The sequence below is a fragment of the Rhipicephalus microplus genome, chromosome 9 (genome assembly GCF_043290135.1).
Source record: "Rhipicephalus microplus isolate Deutch F79 chromosome 9, USDA_Rmic, whole genome shotgun sequence".
Classification (NCBI taxonomy): Eukaryota; Metazoa; Arthropoda; class Arachnida; order Ixodida; family Ixodidae; genus Rhipicephalus; species Rhipicephalus microplus.
In genome coordinates this window covers 13,262,937-13,280,913 of record NC_134708.1, presented here as the reverse complement: position 1 = coordinate 13,280,913, position 17,977 = coordinate 13,262,937, and the positions used below count along the sequence as shown (strand labels likewise).

At 48.2% G+C, this 17,977-nt stretch overlaps 3 protein-coding genes across 3 annotated transcripts in view; 2 read left to right on the top strand and 1 right to left on the bottom strand.

Annotated features, from left to right (window-relative positions):
- The window catches only part of LOC142771547 (uncharacterized), an 82,357-nt gene that overhangs the window by 17,810 nt on the left and 46,570 nt on the right, over positions 1-17,977 (bottom strand). The window lies entirely within an intron of this gene.
- LOC142771546 (uncharacterized) lies at positions 1,373-6,615 on the top strand. The gene is made up of 2 exons (XM_075873156.1): positions 1,373-1,513; positions 2,618-6,615. Exon 2 carries the CDS (start codon positions 2,673-2,675, stop codon positions 4,809-4,811), a length of 2,139 nt encoding a protein of 712 aa, XP_075729271.1. The 5' UTR covers positions 1,373-1,513; positions 2,618-2,672; the 3' UTR covers positions 4,812-6,615.
- On the top strand, positions 9,039-17,028 carry LOC119164873 (uncharacterized). The gene is made up of 2 exons (XM_037417075.2): positions 9,039-9,162; positions 14,666-17,028. Exon 2 carries the CDS (start codon positions 14,679-14,681, stop codon positions 16,803-16,805), a length of 2,127 nt encoding a protein of 708 aa, XP_037272972.2. The 5' UTR covers positions 9,039-9,162; positions 14,666-14,678; the 3' UTR covers positions 16,806-17,028.

The following is a 17,977-nucleotide window of genomic DNA, read 5'->3' as shown; positions in this document are numbered from 1 at the left end:
ATGTCATGATTTACATTTCATGGTCTTCCTCCTCTTGCGGTGGTTTCGTTCACAGGACATGTAGCAAAACTGGTATGGTATGACGTGACTGCATGGCGGACATAAGCGATGAACCCTAACGTGGAAGTCATGTCATGTAGGTCATGTGTGTCATGAATACACGCCACGCTGGAACATCGTCTAGTGTGGCAAAGCCGACCCCAATGGGAAGCACTGGGCGTAACGCTATGGGGAGCGTTCTTCAAAAAATGATTACTGAGCAATGCCTGATTTTTTTCCTAATTGCAATTCAGGCACTTAATGCTGACAACGTCCTTATACTTTACAACGTGATTAGTTTTAGTTGACCGGCTGTATTTTTCCCCCGACACTTTTGTGTATCCCTTGAAAATGTATGGGGTGATTTTTGAAAAGCTAATTGTAGCGCAACGATAAGTTATTCGCTAATTGTACTCTAGTAGCATGTACAGTAGGACAATCTGTCTTTGTGTTTGCGATTTCTTGGAATTACGCTGGGTGTTTTTTTTTTTTTCTGAAGAGCTTTCCTCATCGATAGTGCAGGAAAACAGCACTACAGAGACAAAAAAACCGCCTCTCGTTACATAGATAAGAAAGTGGACGTTGATCATGGTAAAACCTCAGCAAAAGTCTGCAGATGTGATGTACATTATAATGTACAGCATGAAGGTCTGTACGCCACGTGGGTGAAAAACCGTGAACCACAAGCGATATACGCCCCGAAGTGCTGGGTATGCGACAACTTCACATATACCAAATTGTTATTATGGGGCGTGAATGAATGACGAAGGTATATGACTGGTGCAAAGATGATGATCATGAGATACGCGTCATGTAAGAACATGACTACATGCCACGCACAAGATGCGCTCGCGGCCGTTTTGCTAGCTTCACTTGTAACATGTACCAAATTTGGTATTACGCGACGCGAACGAACGACGGATGTGAATGACACGTCCAAACGTGATAATCATGGCATGCGTGTCATGTAAAACATGACTACACGCCACTCAGAGCGTGCACGGTGGCGGTGCGCCGGTGCTTGCAAAACAAATAGCCAGCATACGTAGCAAAGCCTTCGAAATCTTGCCCATGCGATCTCGGAGGTTTCGAAAGAAGCAGAATTGTTTCCGATATATCCGCGCGCTGGCGCCACCAGTCCGCTACGATGAAACGATGGCATGAAATGCCTAACGTCGCAACAGAGAACACCTGTGGCGATCTGTCGCATTCGCTCACTCGGGGAGGGCGGGGCGGCGGAATTATCGCTTGCTGATTCATCGCGCCTGTGTGGCCGTGCGCGAGGAGTTGCGCTCATGTTGCAATCATTCCGCAGTCCTTCCGACACCGCAGTAGTGGTACGAGCGCTGGTGTGCGCGGCGTTCGGCTACATGCTCGTTGGGAATCTGTCAATCTGCTCACTTGTTTCTCGTTGTTGTGGATAAGATCTACCGAGCATCGGCGTTGAGCTACGATCGTTTCACCGTATATACTCGTAAGTTGTTACTCACTGTTAAGGATCGTATCCTTGTCCACACACCTTTGTCGGAATTGTTCACACACCTTTGTCGCGAGTCGCGACAACTCGCGTCTTCGTAAGTCCGGATTGGACCAGCTTTCGATTCCTACCGGCTTATTATAGTGTGTCAGAGAGTTGCTAGCGGTATGTGCTCCCGCGTACTCGCTCAGAGAATCTGTGAGTGTTTCATTGTGTTACTAATCTGACGTTCGTGGTACATCTTATCACAGTTCGCTTCGCCGCAAAGGAGAAAGTCGTGGTAGGCGAGGAGACGGCTGCGCTAGAATACTCGCCGGACGTCAAGAAAAAGCGCGCGCAATTCAAAAGGCGCATGAAAGTGTACTGCGCAGAGAAGCGCCTCTTAGATCTTCACCGCACCGTCATGGGCGTGCGCGAGGTTCCCCTTCCAGGGGGGGGGGGGGGGTGGCTGAAGTCAATATATAGGGCTGATTCCCCCCCCCTCGAGTTGCAGTGCCCCCTCTTTATTACTCAATGTATATGGCTGCTTTTGCGCCCCTTCTTCAATAACCAGGGGGGGTGGGGGCGTCCGCCCACTCCTGACTCCTCTCTCTTGCGCTCGCCTAAAGTCCTAGTCTGTTACACAGTCAAAACAATATTCTATTCAAAGCACTCAGGCTCACTGACATATCTCAGAAGTAAAATTCTAATAGGGTTTTGCGTCGATAAATCGATTTCCGGACGAAAGTCCAACGCCGTGGGCTCACGCAGCACCGACATCAAGTTCACCACTGTGCTGGAGCAGCCGAATTCGCGTTCGGTGAATTCAACGAAGCAAAGATCACGACAGTAAAATGCGCTAGGTTTTTCTTGAGTTTGACGTTGCACGAGAAGAGCAGGTTCAGACTGCTTAAATGCAGATTCTAGTCGGGGAGCCTCACCACGTGAGATTCTTACCAACGCACGCTTCGTGCTTATCGAGGTATGATACTTAATAACGTGCAACACAATGCTTACCAGCATAATGGTATTTGGTTCTATTAAATGATATGTCGAAAACGCTAAACCCTCGTTTGTTGCTATGTATGCCTTACATTGTACGTCTCTTCGCATTCGTTCCAGTCCTCATCACCTATGTTGGACTGGCGGGAGGCTAGACTTCTTTTCATCGGCTTTCATGGGCGAAAGTCTGACTCCCGTATACTGGCGTCAAAACGCACTTTGGACCCCTTCTCATTCCAGACGAGCTCATCACATGGAACCTCCGCTGGGCTGGACTCGTGTCTTTCGCATGGACAGTGAAATCCGTTCCCTGGATTCTGCGCGACTGTTGCTCATTGTAGAAAGGTCGTGTGATCAACTTAAATCCGCTGGGGTGGACCTTGAAGAGCCCTGCAGTGATGTCCCTGAAAAGACGAAGTGCTGGCTGAGGTTACAGTTGCCTGCTGTGAACAAAGTCCTCTGGAAAGTCTGCATAAAGCTTGTCGAACATGCTCCCGGTGCTTTGACACTCGCTCACTTTGAACGTCCCGATATCTACACAGTGCGCACGGACACGGCGTTCGTGGACGGCGCCGTCGTGTTGTGCAGCCTGCTACGGCACCACACGTGCATCAAGCGACTTCTTCTGAACGCCATGGCTTTCCCGTTGTGGTACTTTCCTTCAACGCTCGGCAGCGCACTGATCGCCAACCAAGGCGTCGTAGAGGTCGAAGAAGACCCAGTGGACATGGTGAGGTCGGGCCACGAAATGCGCCATTGCAGGATTCTGTCCTGCGCTCTTGGCAATTTGTCATCTCGCCTAAAATGCTTAAGTATCACGTCGCTGAAGCTTGACCACGTCTCAGCAGAGTGCATCGCCAGAGCAATCGCAACGAGCAACCTGAGGCGCCTACATCTTTGCAACGAAATGTCGGCTGGTATGACACGAAAGCTGCTGACCGCCGTGAATTCCTGCCAGAGCCTCACCACCCTGGAGTTCGCCGGTTTTATGCAGTTCTCACGGTCCAGTGCAATAGCGCTTGCGAGTGTCTTAAAGCGCAACATGACTTTGCGAAAATTGCGCGTGTGCTACTTGGCAGATGATGTGCCTGGTATCATCCTGGCATCGCTCAAGAGCAACGAAGCATTGGAAGAGTTGTCACTAGACCGTTCGGATGACTTCTCACGTTCAACACTCTGGGAGGGTCTTCAAGCGCTGCGCGAGAACAGGGTACTCAAACGCCTGGAAATAACGTACGCCCACTTCACGGGCAGCTGCGCGATAGTTCTCGCTGAAGTTTTGCGTCAAAACAGTGCAATCGAAGAGCTCTCGTTGCCGGTGAATTTCATCAGGGATCTTGGCGCACGTGCATTGGCCAAGACCCTTCAGGAGAGCTCTTCCTTAAAACGTCTTGACGTCTCAAAGTGCCGGTTGACCAGCAATGTGGTGACGAAATTTGTCGAAGCGGTTTCACGGAATAGCGCAATCGAGTACGTGCGCCTCGGACACGTCGACATTCCCGAAGACTGGGAACCAACATTGCCCCTCACAGAAGATGTGTTCTCTCGCTTGCAGGTTTCCTGGAACACCCGAGCGCTTCAGCAGCTCGCATTGTGCGATGGCTTCCCGCTTCCCAGAGCATGTCTTCGCTGGTCCAAAGAAGCTACTTGCTCTGGAATTGTGCAGTGGTTTTCCGCAGTTCGAGTGAACAGTGCGACGCTCGTGGAACTGACCATCGAATGTCCATTCCGTGTGGATGCCGCAAGCACCGACGCGGCCGTCTCTTTTATCGAAACAACACTTTCCCTCAAGAAGCTGATCGTGCGTCCCTTCAGGGACAACTACATCTTTTCAACGGCGATTTTAAGTAGTCTTGTCCGTAACAAGAGTGTCTGCGAGGCCGAGTTCGACCAGACTCTCCGTGCCCACCTGGATGTCAAGGCTGTTGAAGCGGTGCTGCTAGCCAACCGAACTTTACACCGTCTCAAATTCAGGTACGATAGTCTCCCCAGAAAGGCTCCCGAATTGCTGGCCCGGGCTCTGGAAGACAACTTCGTATTCCTGACGTTGGAATTCGAAGGCCAGAATGCGCAGAATGACATGTACCGAGTAGCGAGTGCCCTTAACAGGAACCGATCTCTTCTGAACAGGGCGGTCGAGTGCGTCTTGAACGATGCTAAGGACGAGCACTCCATGCGGGCTCTTCGTCTTCTCTTTACCACCGACTCGCTTCTGGACGCCGTCAGCGTGACTTCGGGAAAAGTGCGCAATGAGTGTCGATGTTTGGTGCTAGAGGCACTGCGTAGTCTCGATTGTAAACGATTGAAGGTATAATAAGTACAAGAAAAATGAAACTAGATGTGGGAGGACACATCAATAGTGTATACAAATGTAGCCTAACTAGACTGCGATAATTAAGGGTAGCTGTGCCTGCGATAATTAACGCTCCCTATTATCAGTGATATTCGAGCAATGGTCGTTCACAGATTGTGTAACCGTATAGGTGACGCGCAATGTTATAGTCTGGATCTTTTGTGTAACACGTCTATAAAAACGTACAGCCCGAGCGGACATTTTCAGGACCACGATCAAGTGAGAGAGAGAGAGAGAAAGAGAACACAAGGAGAAAGGCAAGGAGGTTAACCAGAGCTGAGGCCCAGTCAAGTGAATGGTGCGACCACGTGTGTGATAATGGTATCAAATGAGAAACAAGCACGACATGTGTCATATTTATAGATTATCCACACAACTGGCAAACAAAACATAGCAAAATAATACAGCTTGACAAAGTTTCAGCACTCCGAAGATGTACTGGTACAGGACACATAAGAATGGAATTTATTTATTTATTTATTTATTTATTTGGTTTGAGTACATAGAGAACACGAAGATAAAGGAAATAGGGAGGGAACAGGCTGAGAATTGCCACCTATAGGGGCAAAAACCCTGCCTGCTCCTTCGGGAAGGTGAGGCTTAGAGTAAATAAGGGAAGAAAGAAGGAGAGAGAAGAGGAAAGTTTTAAAAAAAGGGAGAAAGTCACATGAAAAATGTCTATAAACGTTAATGATCGGACATTCCACTGCAACACGAAGGGTCGGGGTTTTTGACTGTTCATACTGTTTTCAGTGAAGGTCGTCGAGAACACTCAGCGATAATGTATACAGAATCTATAGCCCATAGCTAGACAAATAAGTAGGGGTGTGCGAATATGAAATTGTTCGAATACGAATCGAATACGAATATTCATGTTCGAATATCGAATCGAATATCGAATATCAAAGGACAAATGCCTTTACAGTACCAATAATTTAAGATGTATTTATCTAAAAAAATACACAACAGCCTGTCCGTTAACACAACATACACTGTTATTTGGAACACAATGCAAGTAATGACTAGCTGTTATCATGAAACATAATGACTACATGTTATCATGAAGGAATATGAGTTGCTCCACATGATTAGGCAGGAGGCGCTTTCTCCGAACAGAGACATCCTCCCCTGCCACTGAAAAGGCACGCTCGCTTGGAACTGAAGTGGCTGGTATGGGCAAGTACTGGGGGCGAAGCTTTGCCAGACTGGGGTATCTGAAGGTGCCCACAGTCCGCCACCAGTCACATGGGTCACTGTCTTTCTTCAGTACGGCTACTTCAGAATACGCTTTAATTTCCCATTCTGAAGTAGACAGTGGTGTACTTGCTACTTGACTATTTGCAAGATTATCAAATGTACTCCAAACATCAGAGTGAACGCATAGTGAACGTGTGGTAGTGCAGCACGCTACGGTGGCATACGAAAAGCGTGCAATACGTTTACACGAACGTCCACTTTGCTGCTGATTGTTGAACGTCGCTGGCCGACATAGTGCCTCCGTGCACTTCTGATGCTTATCGCCCCTCTGGGCAACGTTTTAATATCTCTGAACCCAGCGGAAATATTAAAGAAGAGTTATTTTCCGCAATATCAAATATTCGATATTGTCGAATACACTTTTTTCGAATCGAATACGAATAGTGCGAATTTAATATTCTACGAATATTCGAAACTTTCGAATATTCGCACACCCCTACAAATAAGCGATAATAAAGAACCCAGAAAAATCATACAAGTACTGGCAATAAACAGTTGTCTTCCAGTCGACCTCTACACCAGTATTGAAATGCATATGTATTAGGTTTCTTTCCCTCTAGTGAGACTGCACCATCGGATATCGCTACGAGCGTGCTTGCCGCCATGTGCTTCTTTCGTAGCGCCGTCATCCGCAAACGGTAAGTAGTTTACGCATAAGATGGATGTCCAACGTACTCCTCAGTGCTTCCGACCACGGACGCTAGGGCAGCATTGTGAAGAGGATCAGCCAGCCGTCAACGATGGATCATCTTATAGACATGTTATGTTCATTGTGCTGGCATTGCATTTCGTAATGCTGCTGGCCGACGAAAATCGCCGACAATGACGCATTCATGGATGTGCTCAGTTTCCGTCACTACACGCGTAGCTCGAGTTCCAGGACGCGGCCTCCGCAATGGGCTCCGGCCGTCGCAATCGGCGCGTTGCCAAGCGGTAAAGTAATTTCGTGAACGCTTTGACACGCCACGGGTTGGCGACGTTAGTCCATGGATCAGCGATCCCGGAGGCCACGTTGAGGACGACTAACAGGAAAGGTCGAACATACTGTTACGCTATGAGAGTGTGCAAATGGGTGTAAGGACATCGCTCCCCCGCACAGGCCCTCGAGCCTATCAAATTCCACAATAACGATTTATTTTCATTACGGTCTCGTCTTTGTCAGCACCTATCGGTGACACATAGACGTTGCTAACTCTCTTTTTCTTTAGAGCAAGTCGTTTAAATGTGTTCAAACAAGAATCACCGTTTCTGTGGAACCTGCCTCCCCGGTAATCGGGTAGTCGGCAGAGCGTTTTCATGTACGTTTAAAGGCTTGTCTTTCTTTGTTATAGACCACATAGTAATATCTAAAAGACAATCATGTAATTAGAAGTTTATGAGATGCTATTAGATGTAATTGTAATGTAAATGTGAAGGAAGAAAAGTTAAAACTTGCCGTGGGCAGAGACCGAACCTGCCACCTTCGAATAACGCATCCGATGCTCTACCAACTGAGCTACCATGCACGGCAGCTATACATAGTAGGGCATCGCATGTGTCTATAATGATTTTTAAAAGAATAGTCTAAATCTATATTTTGAATGGATAAGGGCGGCTCACTTTCTTATCAATACTTTAGGATCTTCCTCCTGTTTAAAGTTGAGCAGCACAGGAAGTCGGCACACTCATTGTAATGCTAGGTCTGCGTGGTAAAAATACGTAACGCATTTTAAAAGCGGTGCACGGCTTGGTGCAGGAGGTATCTCCCATTAACTTATAACAAACATATGTGTAGCGACACGGTTTCTTTAAGGAGCGTACAAGATGGCCCTGGTGCATGGCGTCACGGATGACTGAACCAATCGCCAACTCACAATCACATCGCTGTGGGAGGATGTTTTCGAATACAGTTTAGAATTTACGAATGCCGAAGGTGCTGCTGGTTGTGTCAACATAGGAATGGAGGAGTGGTTAGAGGAAGCTGTATACTGTTACTTTGTATACCAATAAAAGTTTTGTGTCATAGAAACAGGAGACGAGAATAGGGAGAGAGTAAACCTTTTGACATATTTATTTATTTATGTATTTATTCGTTTATCGATTTATTAGTGCAACCTACATCGCCCAAGTGTGCATTATTGTAGGAGGGTGAGGGGAAAAAAGCAGTAGTACAGTCGAACAAAGCGCACGTTCCCGCCGTCGAAAATGGCTTACATTTGCGCAGCAGCTCCTGCGCATTCACAAAAAGCACAAATGTTGTAGTGACGAAGAAAAGGCATCGGGTGGAAGATCAACAACACACGCATCCTAATGATTCCATTCGCGAATGGTAAAAGGGGGAAAAAAATAACTTGCAAAGGCACCAATACGACAGCTGACCTCGCGGATTTTTTTTTTATTTTTCAGTGACCAATTCTATGTGACACGTAGTGTGTGTTTACTGCAACCCGGCTACCTTAAAGCGCATGTTTGTCTTCGCGCTTGAAACGCGCTCGAAGTGGCGTAGCTTCTCCGCCCATCCGTGCAGTGACCGCACCGAGTGGAATCTTAATTACGCGGTACCAGAGCCCACGAAACAAGTGCTAGTGCGAGTGCCTCGTGCTCTCAACTTGGGAGACCAAAAGAAACAAGTAAGAAACGATGTTTTTCACTCGTGTAGCCAACCAAGGTTGATTTAGACTCGCGATATTTAGAGCGGCGCGCCATCTGTGAGATTGTACGAACATCCTTGTTGTTTTTTTACACATCCACGCGACGGCGCCACTGACTCGTGGTGAGCGGGGGTCTTGACGGCAGAAGGCAACTATTTGACGCACTACGTCGTTTCCGCGACCCACGCTGGGGTTTTTGCCCGCTCATTCATTGAACACGTGCAGCCCTGAGGCAAGAGTTGCGACATCGTCGCAGCCGTTGCAGCGTCTCAGTGTGACGGATGCACTGTGTTTTCGTACGAGCTACGCAACGGAAGCGTGTCGTTTCGCTTGCGTATCAGCATCGTGGGCAGACTGCATACTGCTGTGGCGACGAGTTAAACATCTGTTTACTGGAGCGACACTTGATTCGTCGTTTATGATTCGTAAGTGATTTTTTTGCATTCTCACACTTCATTACTGTCGTCGTTCACGGACTTCATCTTAGAATTGTGCTAACGTCACAAAGTGCTTCCTCTCGTCCACAGAAGCACGGCAAACATATTTATTGCGTTATACTAGCCTGACGTTTCCAATTTCCTGCACGCTTCCGCCTGAAACAGGAGCGGTGGCGGTTGCCAAAGGGTAGCGGAGTCAGCTGTTGCTGCGTGTCAAAGAAGCGCGCGTAATTTAAAACACGTACCAGTGTTTATCGACCTACTAACTGTTTCGGAATGTTAACGGTTCTGGGTGTCCCACAACAGGACCGACAGATAAGGAACGCAGTCTGCTTTGGCGTGTCCCATAAATTAAGGACCGGCAAGCTTTCGATAATTTCGCGGTGACAAAAATGCGAGAATAATGCACCAAACAGGTTTTCAAATCAGATCACAATTTGTGTTATTGAGACAGAAGTACGGAAGATATGTACAAAATACATGGACCACGTTGCTAGTAGCTGACCAACGTAGAAAGATTACAGCGTGTTTCAAGAAATTTGTCCAATATTATTTAAAAATTACAGAAATTAGATATCTGCGTGCTACCTATGGCGTTCTCTTTACTGTGGCAGTAAGCATCTTCAGGTGCGAACAAATATTATTACGGCAGTTATTAGGCGCGAAGCTCTCTAAGGCGTGGGTCTGTACATCCTCCGATGTTGTGCGTAACCACCGGCGGCACATACCCGCTCTAGAGCGGGTATGGGCCACAGGGGATGCGAGATGGAAGATGATGGTACTTGAAGTGTTCACTAGATGGACTGGCGGACAGACAGACGCCTGGACAGGCGGACGGACGCCTGGATGGACGCATGGATGGTCGCACGGACAGACTGACGGACGCTTCGCCCCCCTCATCATCATTCTCTCCGTGGACATGCTGTGATTTTTGTAGCGTTAGCTACTGGCCGCGTTGAGCTAATTTCGCGTGGCACTGGTCTGCGCATGCGCAATGATACTCCGCCGCCGCCGCGCGCGGCTCGCCGCCGGTGTGCGCGCAATTCGATGCGCTGCGCAAACGATCAGTGGTGTCACGTTCCGTAGCCGGCACCTCCCTCACACTGTAGCCGCGCGCGACTCGCCGCCGCCGGTGTGCGCTTTCCAGAGGAGTGCCGTCATAGCCTTGGTAGACATTATGGCCGCCGACGCGCGTGCCTTCCCTGTACAGTCGCCATCTGACACTGCGCTGGAGCCGCTTGATAGCGCCTCTGACTGGCGTTTGCCACTGTGGCATAGCCATGGAGAAGAAGAGTGCAAATGGTGCTCAACGGTGCAGTAGAGCGGAGAAGCTCAACTCATCGGATCCCGAAGTAGTTGCCCGGCAAAATAAATATACATGTGCCACATAATACGTATACCGTGCGTGTGTCATTGGAACAGCTGTAAGCATGATATCTGGAAAGCTAAGAATAATCAGCTAAACCTTTGCTAACGCTACGTATATTCTGACATAGCTGAGCTAAGCCACTGCCATTTTTTTAGGGAGTACAACAATGAACTTTTAAACCAGTAGAAATGAACGTTCCAGTCAGAAGTGTGATTCCGCGTCCTTCTTGCGTATAGTCCAAAGCCACTCAGCAATTTCTGAAAGGCGACCACATTCATCACAGCGGTTGAAATCTGGATAATTTAGCAGGCGAAACCGAAGCCGGCGCACCAATACCATCACTTCGGAAACGCCCCCCCCCCCCCCATGGATGTTTCTCTCGAATTGGAAGAGGAGGATAAGCGATATCGTCGTTAAATTGCCATGCGGCAGGAAAGCATTACCACGAAATGAGGTATCTAGGTTGACAGTTGATGCCCCGCCGCGGTGGTCTAGTGGCTAAGGCACTCGGCTGCTGACCCGCAGGGCGCGGGTTCGAATCCCGGCTGCGGCGGCTGCATTTGCGATGGAGGCGGAAATGTTGTAGGCCCGTGTGCTCAGACTTGGGTGCCCGTTAAAGAACCCCAGGTGGTCTGAATTTACGGAGCCCTCCACTACGGCGTCTCTCATAATCATATAGTGGTTTTGGGACGTTAAACCCCACATATCAATCAGGTTGACAGTTGATAACGGCGAGGGAAACTGTGTCACCATTGAGGACGTTTTCGGAGTGAACGGTAGACGCGCTGTTCGGTGCGTCCGTTTCTGTTTGGTCTGCTAAATTAGTCAAATTTCATCGCTCCACAGTAACTACCAACGACCGCCTTTCAATAATTTCAAAGTGGCTACGTACTAGAATTCCAGGAAGGGCTTAAGTTCGCCCATTTGACTCGACCACTTGAAATTCTACTGGGTAAAAAGCTTATTGTTTCAATATGTTGTATTTACTGTCCTAATGAACGTTTGTGCACATCTTATGATGACATCTGCCGCAGTAAAGATAACGCGCCACTGGTAGAATGCAGATACCTGCTTCCTGTAATTTTTTTTAATTATATGGGACACATTTCTTGAAACACCCTGTATATATGTTAACAACGCACGCGATTGGTCATGGAATGACATATACAAGACTTAATGATGTACAAGTTCATCCGCGATGGAAAAGGTGTTACGATTCACAAGACCAGCAAGGGACTTTAAAGCAATATTATAGATTCGCATAGTTTTTTTTTATTTGTACAGGCACAGTGTTCTAGTTTACATTCAAGGAATTACAGCAATTATTTATTTATTTATTTATTTATTTATTTATTTATTTATTTATACTGCAGTCTCGAACAGAGACTGTAGGAGGTGAGAGGTACAGAGTATTCTGAAAGGGCAAAATAATATACAGGCAGAAAATGCATAACGCGGACAATATATTGCATACAGTTAAAGCAACACAAATAGGGATGCGAAACAAAATTCGAAGTAATTAGTGAAATGCCAATTGTTCACCGTAAACATTACACTTGTAACAGTTGCTACAGGAAAAAAATATTCAAATTAAGGTGGAATTCTTGTTTGGTGCTTAAGCACAGGACGTTGAATATGGTAAGGAGTAGCCGAAAGTTTGTGTCCAGTGTTTTGTTAATTATAACAGCAAGTACATAATTTTTGAGTGCGGTAGATGACAGAATGCGAAGTTCATTAAATATAATGTCATTAAACGTGTGAGCAAGGATAATGTTATTTTTAGAGCACGTCTTTGTTTGGCCCCATATCTTACGGCAATCAGAGAGACAATAATAAGCAAGGAAAACAAAGCATATGCAAAAAAAGTAATTAAAAAACGCATGGCCTGCGCGGAACGGGCAGCACAACCACTACAAAAGCTGAAAGAGCAGCCTTTTATGGCCTTCTTTGAAAAAAAAACACTCTTTTGGTAACTACTACAAGCACACTTGCAGGGTACCCACTACGCCATTAATCATCATATTTTTTGTGTAGTAGGGAAGGCATTCACTATTCCATCTTTCGTCATTCTTTGGAGAAGCGTGGTATTCCCTACACACTTGCAAGAGATATATAGAATAAAACGTTTATTCGAAATTCCGCGTGATTAGATCGCTAAGTGGTATCCTTAGTCCGGGTTCCCATTGGCGCGGGCCCCTCGCACTTAGAAGTGTGGCAGCTTGGGCTAGTTGGTATGGCATGACGATAGTTATAGCGCGAGAACAAAACGACGACACAGAGTCCTTCTTGTCTGTGTGTCGTCATTTTGTTCTCGCGCTATAACTATCGTCACCCCTCGCACGTTTCACGAAGGCCTTTTGAGTCTTCGGATCCGAGCTGGACAGAGCTGCCTCCCACCCTTCCATGTTGTGTTGTGTCCTGGGTTGTAAAGGGATATTGTGTGAACATTCGCATACCGTGTTCCATGTGGTACAGGGTGGCTGGCTGTCACACTGGCGCAAAACCTGCACTGTGGAGCGTGTGCGTCGGGATCTATCTTAGTATACGTACGGATTGCTGTAGGACAGGGTATGCAGGTGACGCTCCGCCATGTCTGGTTCCTCACTGAGTTTTGGCCCAGGGGGGTGTAAATTTGTCTTTCTCGAGTCTTTGGTGTTGCGGAATTTCTGTATATGCGAGAAGCGGGTCCATACGCATAGCCGAGGGTGGATGCGATATGCCGAAGTCGGAGATAAGAAAAGGTAATTCTCGGGCAGAGGTATGGGCGAGCTCATTGCCCCTAACTCCGCAGGGGCGGGTACCCATATTAGCTGTTTCCATTTTCTCTGTGAACGCTTTGCCGATAGCTGTGTAAGGATTCGATGCGCAAATGGGCCAATGTAGCCTTTACAGAAATTTCGGTAGGGTGCTTGTGACTCTGTTAGAATGAAGGTGGACTCAGGGTTTCGTAGGGCGGAGGCGATTCGTGCTTCTCCCATAATATAGTTTCGTCTGTATCCTGGGCTGATAAACAGTTGATCTGGTTTCCTTGACGATTGAGGCTTGTCGTGTATTTGCCGTTCACTGGTCCAGCTGCATCGAGAAAGAAGGCGTCCGCAGTGTCTGAGTACTTGTCGAGCTTTGGCCCGTGCACAACGTCGATGTTGGTGGAACTGTGGATGCATGACAGTCGTTTTATGATAAAGTCCTCGCAAGGCGTTTTGTGAAGTTTTATTGTATACTGCGGCTGACGACAATGAACAATTATGCCCGAAGCAAGTAATAAGTCTGAATATTCGGCAACTCACTCGTTACGCAATTCTCATTGTTGACACCTGGTTGTTCCTTTGCTGTCCTAAACACGCTTTATTACTCTCATATTATCACGATTCCTTTCCCGACGTCAAGCTTACCTATAAGGCTAATTTGCAGCGGAGTTTCAAGCACCGGCATGACGGAGCGGTGGAATACTGGGCTGGCTCGCAGGGGACGCGAGTTCGAATCCCATTGTGTCCCATTAGATGTTTTTTTTTTACTTTGCCTGATAATTGTTGCGGACGGCGAACAACTACGGCGCACACGACCCCTGGTGCGATCTCACAGCAGCCTTTGCTGAAAAACAAGGGAAATATTGCCGGAAACGCGCCGGTGCATAACAGATAAACGTCAATTTTCTATACGCACTGTTGAATTTGTCTCTTCAATCCAAATGGTGGTCAAAACCCCTTCTAAGTATTCAGATGTGTCGATAATATCCAGAGATGAGTTTGCGAAAGTAGCACTAAAGCTCCTACACCGGACGTTCTAGAAGATGCATACATTCAGACTGGTCACACGTGAATTCGTGATCACTTCGTCGCATGAGAGGCTCACATCATGGAATGCTCACGAACATGCCAGAGCATTTCTCGTATGATTTTGTAAAGCGCCACCTCGTGATAACTGCGCTGTTGTTTTTGCAATGTAATCCACACTTTGTCCCTCTCATCGAGAGCTCACCCATACCAGTGTCTCATCCTCATAACTTATCTTGAACTGTCCGGCTGGTGGATTTCTTGGTGTCGGATTTCACGTCGCATTTGCGTAAATGTCTGTTTCTGTGTATCGACGACATAACCCACAGCGGGCAAATTTTCATTGCAGACTCGCTGACGACATGGGAGCTCCGTCCGCACTGGTATCGGGCATGGAGAGTGCGATTCGTTCCCTGGACCCTGCGCGGATGTTGCTGTTGGCGGAAAGGTTGATTCGCAAACTAGAATCCGCTGGCGTGGACCTTCGAGAACCCTGCAGCGACGTCCTTGGAGGGACCAAGTGCTGGCTGAGATTACAGTTGCCTGCCGTGAACGAAGTCCTCTGGAAGGTCTGCATGCAAATTGTGGAACACGCACCCGGCGCGTTGACACTCTCCCACACAGAAACCACCGACCTCGACACGATACGCGCAGACACGTCCTTCATGGACGGCGCCATCCTGCTGTACAGTTTGCTTGAGCGCCACGTGTGCATCAAGCGACTTATTCTGGGCACCATGGCGTTTCCGTTGTGGCACTTTCCGTCGCTGCTAGGCAGCGCACTGCGCGTCAACCGAGGCATCGTGGAGGTTGAAGGACACCCCAACGACAAGGCTGTGCATTGGCGAGAAATGCGTCCATACAGAGCCCTGCCCTGCGCTCTCGGCAGCGGGTCGCAGAGGCTCAGTTGCTTAAATGTCACGTCGCTCAAACTTGACCGTGTCGCAGCTGAGAGCATAGCCGACGGAATAGCAAAAAGCAACCTTCAGCGCCTGCACCTCTTCAATGAAATGTCGGCCACCGTTGCACGGAAACTGCTGTCTGCCGTCAATTCCTGCCGTAGCCTCACCTCGCTAGAGTTCACCGGTAGCAGGGAGTTCTCGTTACCCAGCGCGAAAGCGCTTGCCACTACCCTGAAGTGCAACAGGACGCTGCGAAAACTGCGTGTGAGTTACATGGCTGCTGACGCGCTCGGCGTCATCCTCGCGTCTCTCAAGCACAACCAATCACTGCAGGAGCTTTCGCTGGACGGTTCGGTTGACTTCTTGCGTGAAACACTGTGGGACGGCCTTCAAGCCCTGCGGGACAACAGGGTGCTCAAACGACTCGAAATTAAGGATTGCCACTTTTCGAACAGCTGCGCAATTGTTATAGCTCAAGTGCTGAGGCATAACAATGCACTCGAAGAACTTTCGCTTTACATGAACTCTTTCAGTGATCTTGGAGCGCGAGCGCTTGCTAAGACCCTTCAGGAGAGCTCTTCCTTGAAGCGTCTCGACGTCTCGTACTGCCGCTTGACCAGCAACGTCGTGCCAAGCTTCGTAGAGACAGTTTCTCGAAATAGTGCGGTCGAGCGTGTGCGCCTCGGATACCTTGACACTCCGGAAGACTGGACACCGACGGTTCCCCTGAGAGAAAATGTCTGCTCTCGCTTGGAGGTCACGTGGAACACTTTAGCGCTTGAACAGTGGGCGAACAGTTTGCAGAGCGAGGGCTTCCGCTGCCACAAGGCGTGGCTTGGGTGGACGAAAGATGCCAGTAGCTCCGGCATCGTGCCGTGGTTCTCCGCCGCTCGAGTGAACAGTGCATCGCTCGCGGAACTGACCATCGAATGGCCTTTCCGTGTGGAAGCCGAGAGCACCGAAGCGGTCGTCTCCTTTTTAGAAACAACGCATTCGCTCAAAAAGCTCATCTTGCGTCCCATCGAGCCGGACTACGTGTTCTCAACTGCTGTCTTGAGCAGCCTAGCCCGTAACAAGAGTATCTGCGAGGCCGAGTTTCTCCAGACTCTCCGAACTCCGGGAGAGATTAAGGCTCTCCAAGCGGTGCTGCTAGTCAATCGAAGCTTGCACCGCCTCAAGTTCAGTTACGATAATATTCCCAGCAAGGCGCCGGCTATGCTTGCACGTGCTCTGGAGAACAACTTTGTGTTCCTGGCGCTGGAATTCGAATACCAGCACACGGAGACCGACATGTACCCAGTAGTGAAGGTGCTCAACAGGAACCGCTCACTTCTGAACAGAGCGGTCGAATGCGTCTTGGACGCTGCTAGGGACGAGCACTCGACGCGAGCTCTTCGTCTTCTCGCTACCACCGACTCGCTTCTGGACGCTGTCAGCGCGGCTTCGGGAAAAGTGCGTGATGAGTGTCGATGTTTGGTGCTTGAGGCAGTGCGCAGCCTCGATCGACACTATTCGGAATGCATATACAAGAGTTGTCAAGACCGAAACGATCGCGATAACTTAAAGAAGCCCTGCAACACTTCTTGAGCATGGTCAGAAAACGTTGCCGATCGGTGGACAAGACTCCCGAGAACACGCGAGCCAAATAATATTGCGCAACGCAGCCTGGAATTTCGCGATAAAATCTGAAGGTCGGTAAAAAATCGCTTTCTCTTCTCTCGATGAATTATGCTATATACTCGAAAGTTGTTGCGTCATAGGCCCGAATGTCACGCCATTGGCTGATTTGAGCAAGGCGCGCTCGACAGCTGCTGGGGCCGCCGCTGGAGGCCGCGACATTACGCACGTGCCGCGCAATCGCACTGAAAAAGCTGCGCATTCGAGAAAAAAAAAACGTTCTTGAAGTCACGAGGTGCGCGTGACGTGCCCTCGCCCCCCATGTCATCTCTCCATGCTTAGCTTTCCAGCGTTTTCGTCGTGACGAGAGCAATTGCAGCGTGCGACAAATCTTTCGAACTCCGCTCGCGCAATACGGATTTTAAATATTTTTTTTTGGGTCGGTCAGTTCGTGTACAATAAGTTCCTTTACTGAATTCATTCCATGGCTATACCTGATAAAGTGTTGCAGGACTCCGTAAGATTAGCTTGGCATTGTATAACTCTGAGCACAGCGTGTTCACACAGGGTGATTGTATCAATTGATCCTGTCTGGTGTTAAAGTGTGCATTCATTATTCATTTACGCCTGTTGAACGCCCTATCGGCCTCTTTTATTGGGCAATTAAACAATGCATAAAACACAATGTACAGTGGAAAATGTATGGACCAAGCACTAAGCATTTAGCAAACAAGGCACAGCTATAAAACATAAAGGCTGAAAAGAAATATCACAGCCTCGGTGGTTCACTTTACTTTGAGGCAGATGAAATAAATCACTGTAATTAACGTTGCTTAATCACTGAAAATAAAAACGCTTTTTTAATTACTGTATCGCGTAATTATTTTCGGCTGTATCGCTTCACTTCGCGTGTCTTGAAGAGTCACGCAAAGTGAGGGTCAAACGAGGAGCATTGCTAGACTAAGGTCGCTCTCATCTTTGATCGCAAAGTCACTGACGCAGGGTTTCGAAGTGATACCAAACGGCAAAACTACTTTTCTCGTATGAGTAAATCGCTCTTCCACAGTGCCCAAAGCACAACGCTCGTGACGAAAAGAGGCTTGGTAAGTGAGAGAGTCAGAGATAACATCTCCAAGTATGAA

Bases quoted from the DNA above. Each gene is read 5' to 3' on its own strand.
- LOC119164873 (XM_037417075.2), top strand. From the start codon at position 14,679: ATGGGAGCTCCGTCCGCACTGGTATCGGGCATGGAGAGTGCGATTCGT.
- LOC142771546 (XM_075873156.1), top strand. From the start codon at position 2,673: ATGGGCGAAAGTCTGACTCCCGTATACTGGCGTCAAAACGCACTTTGG.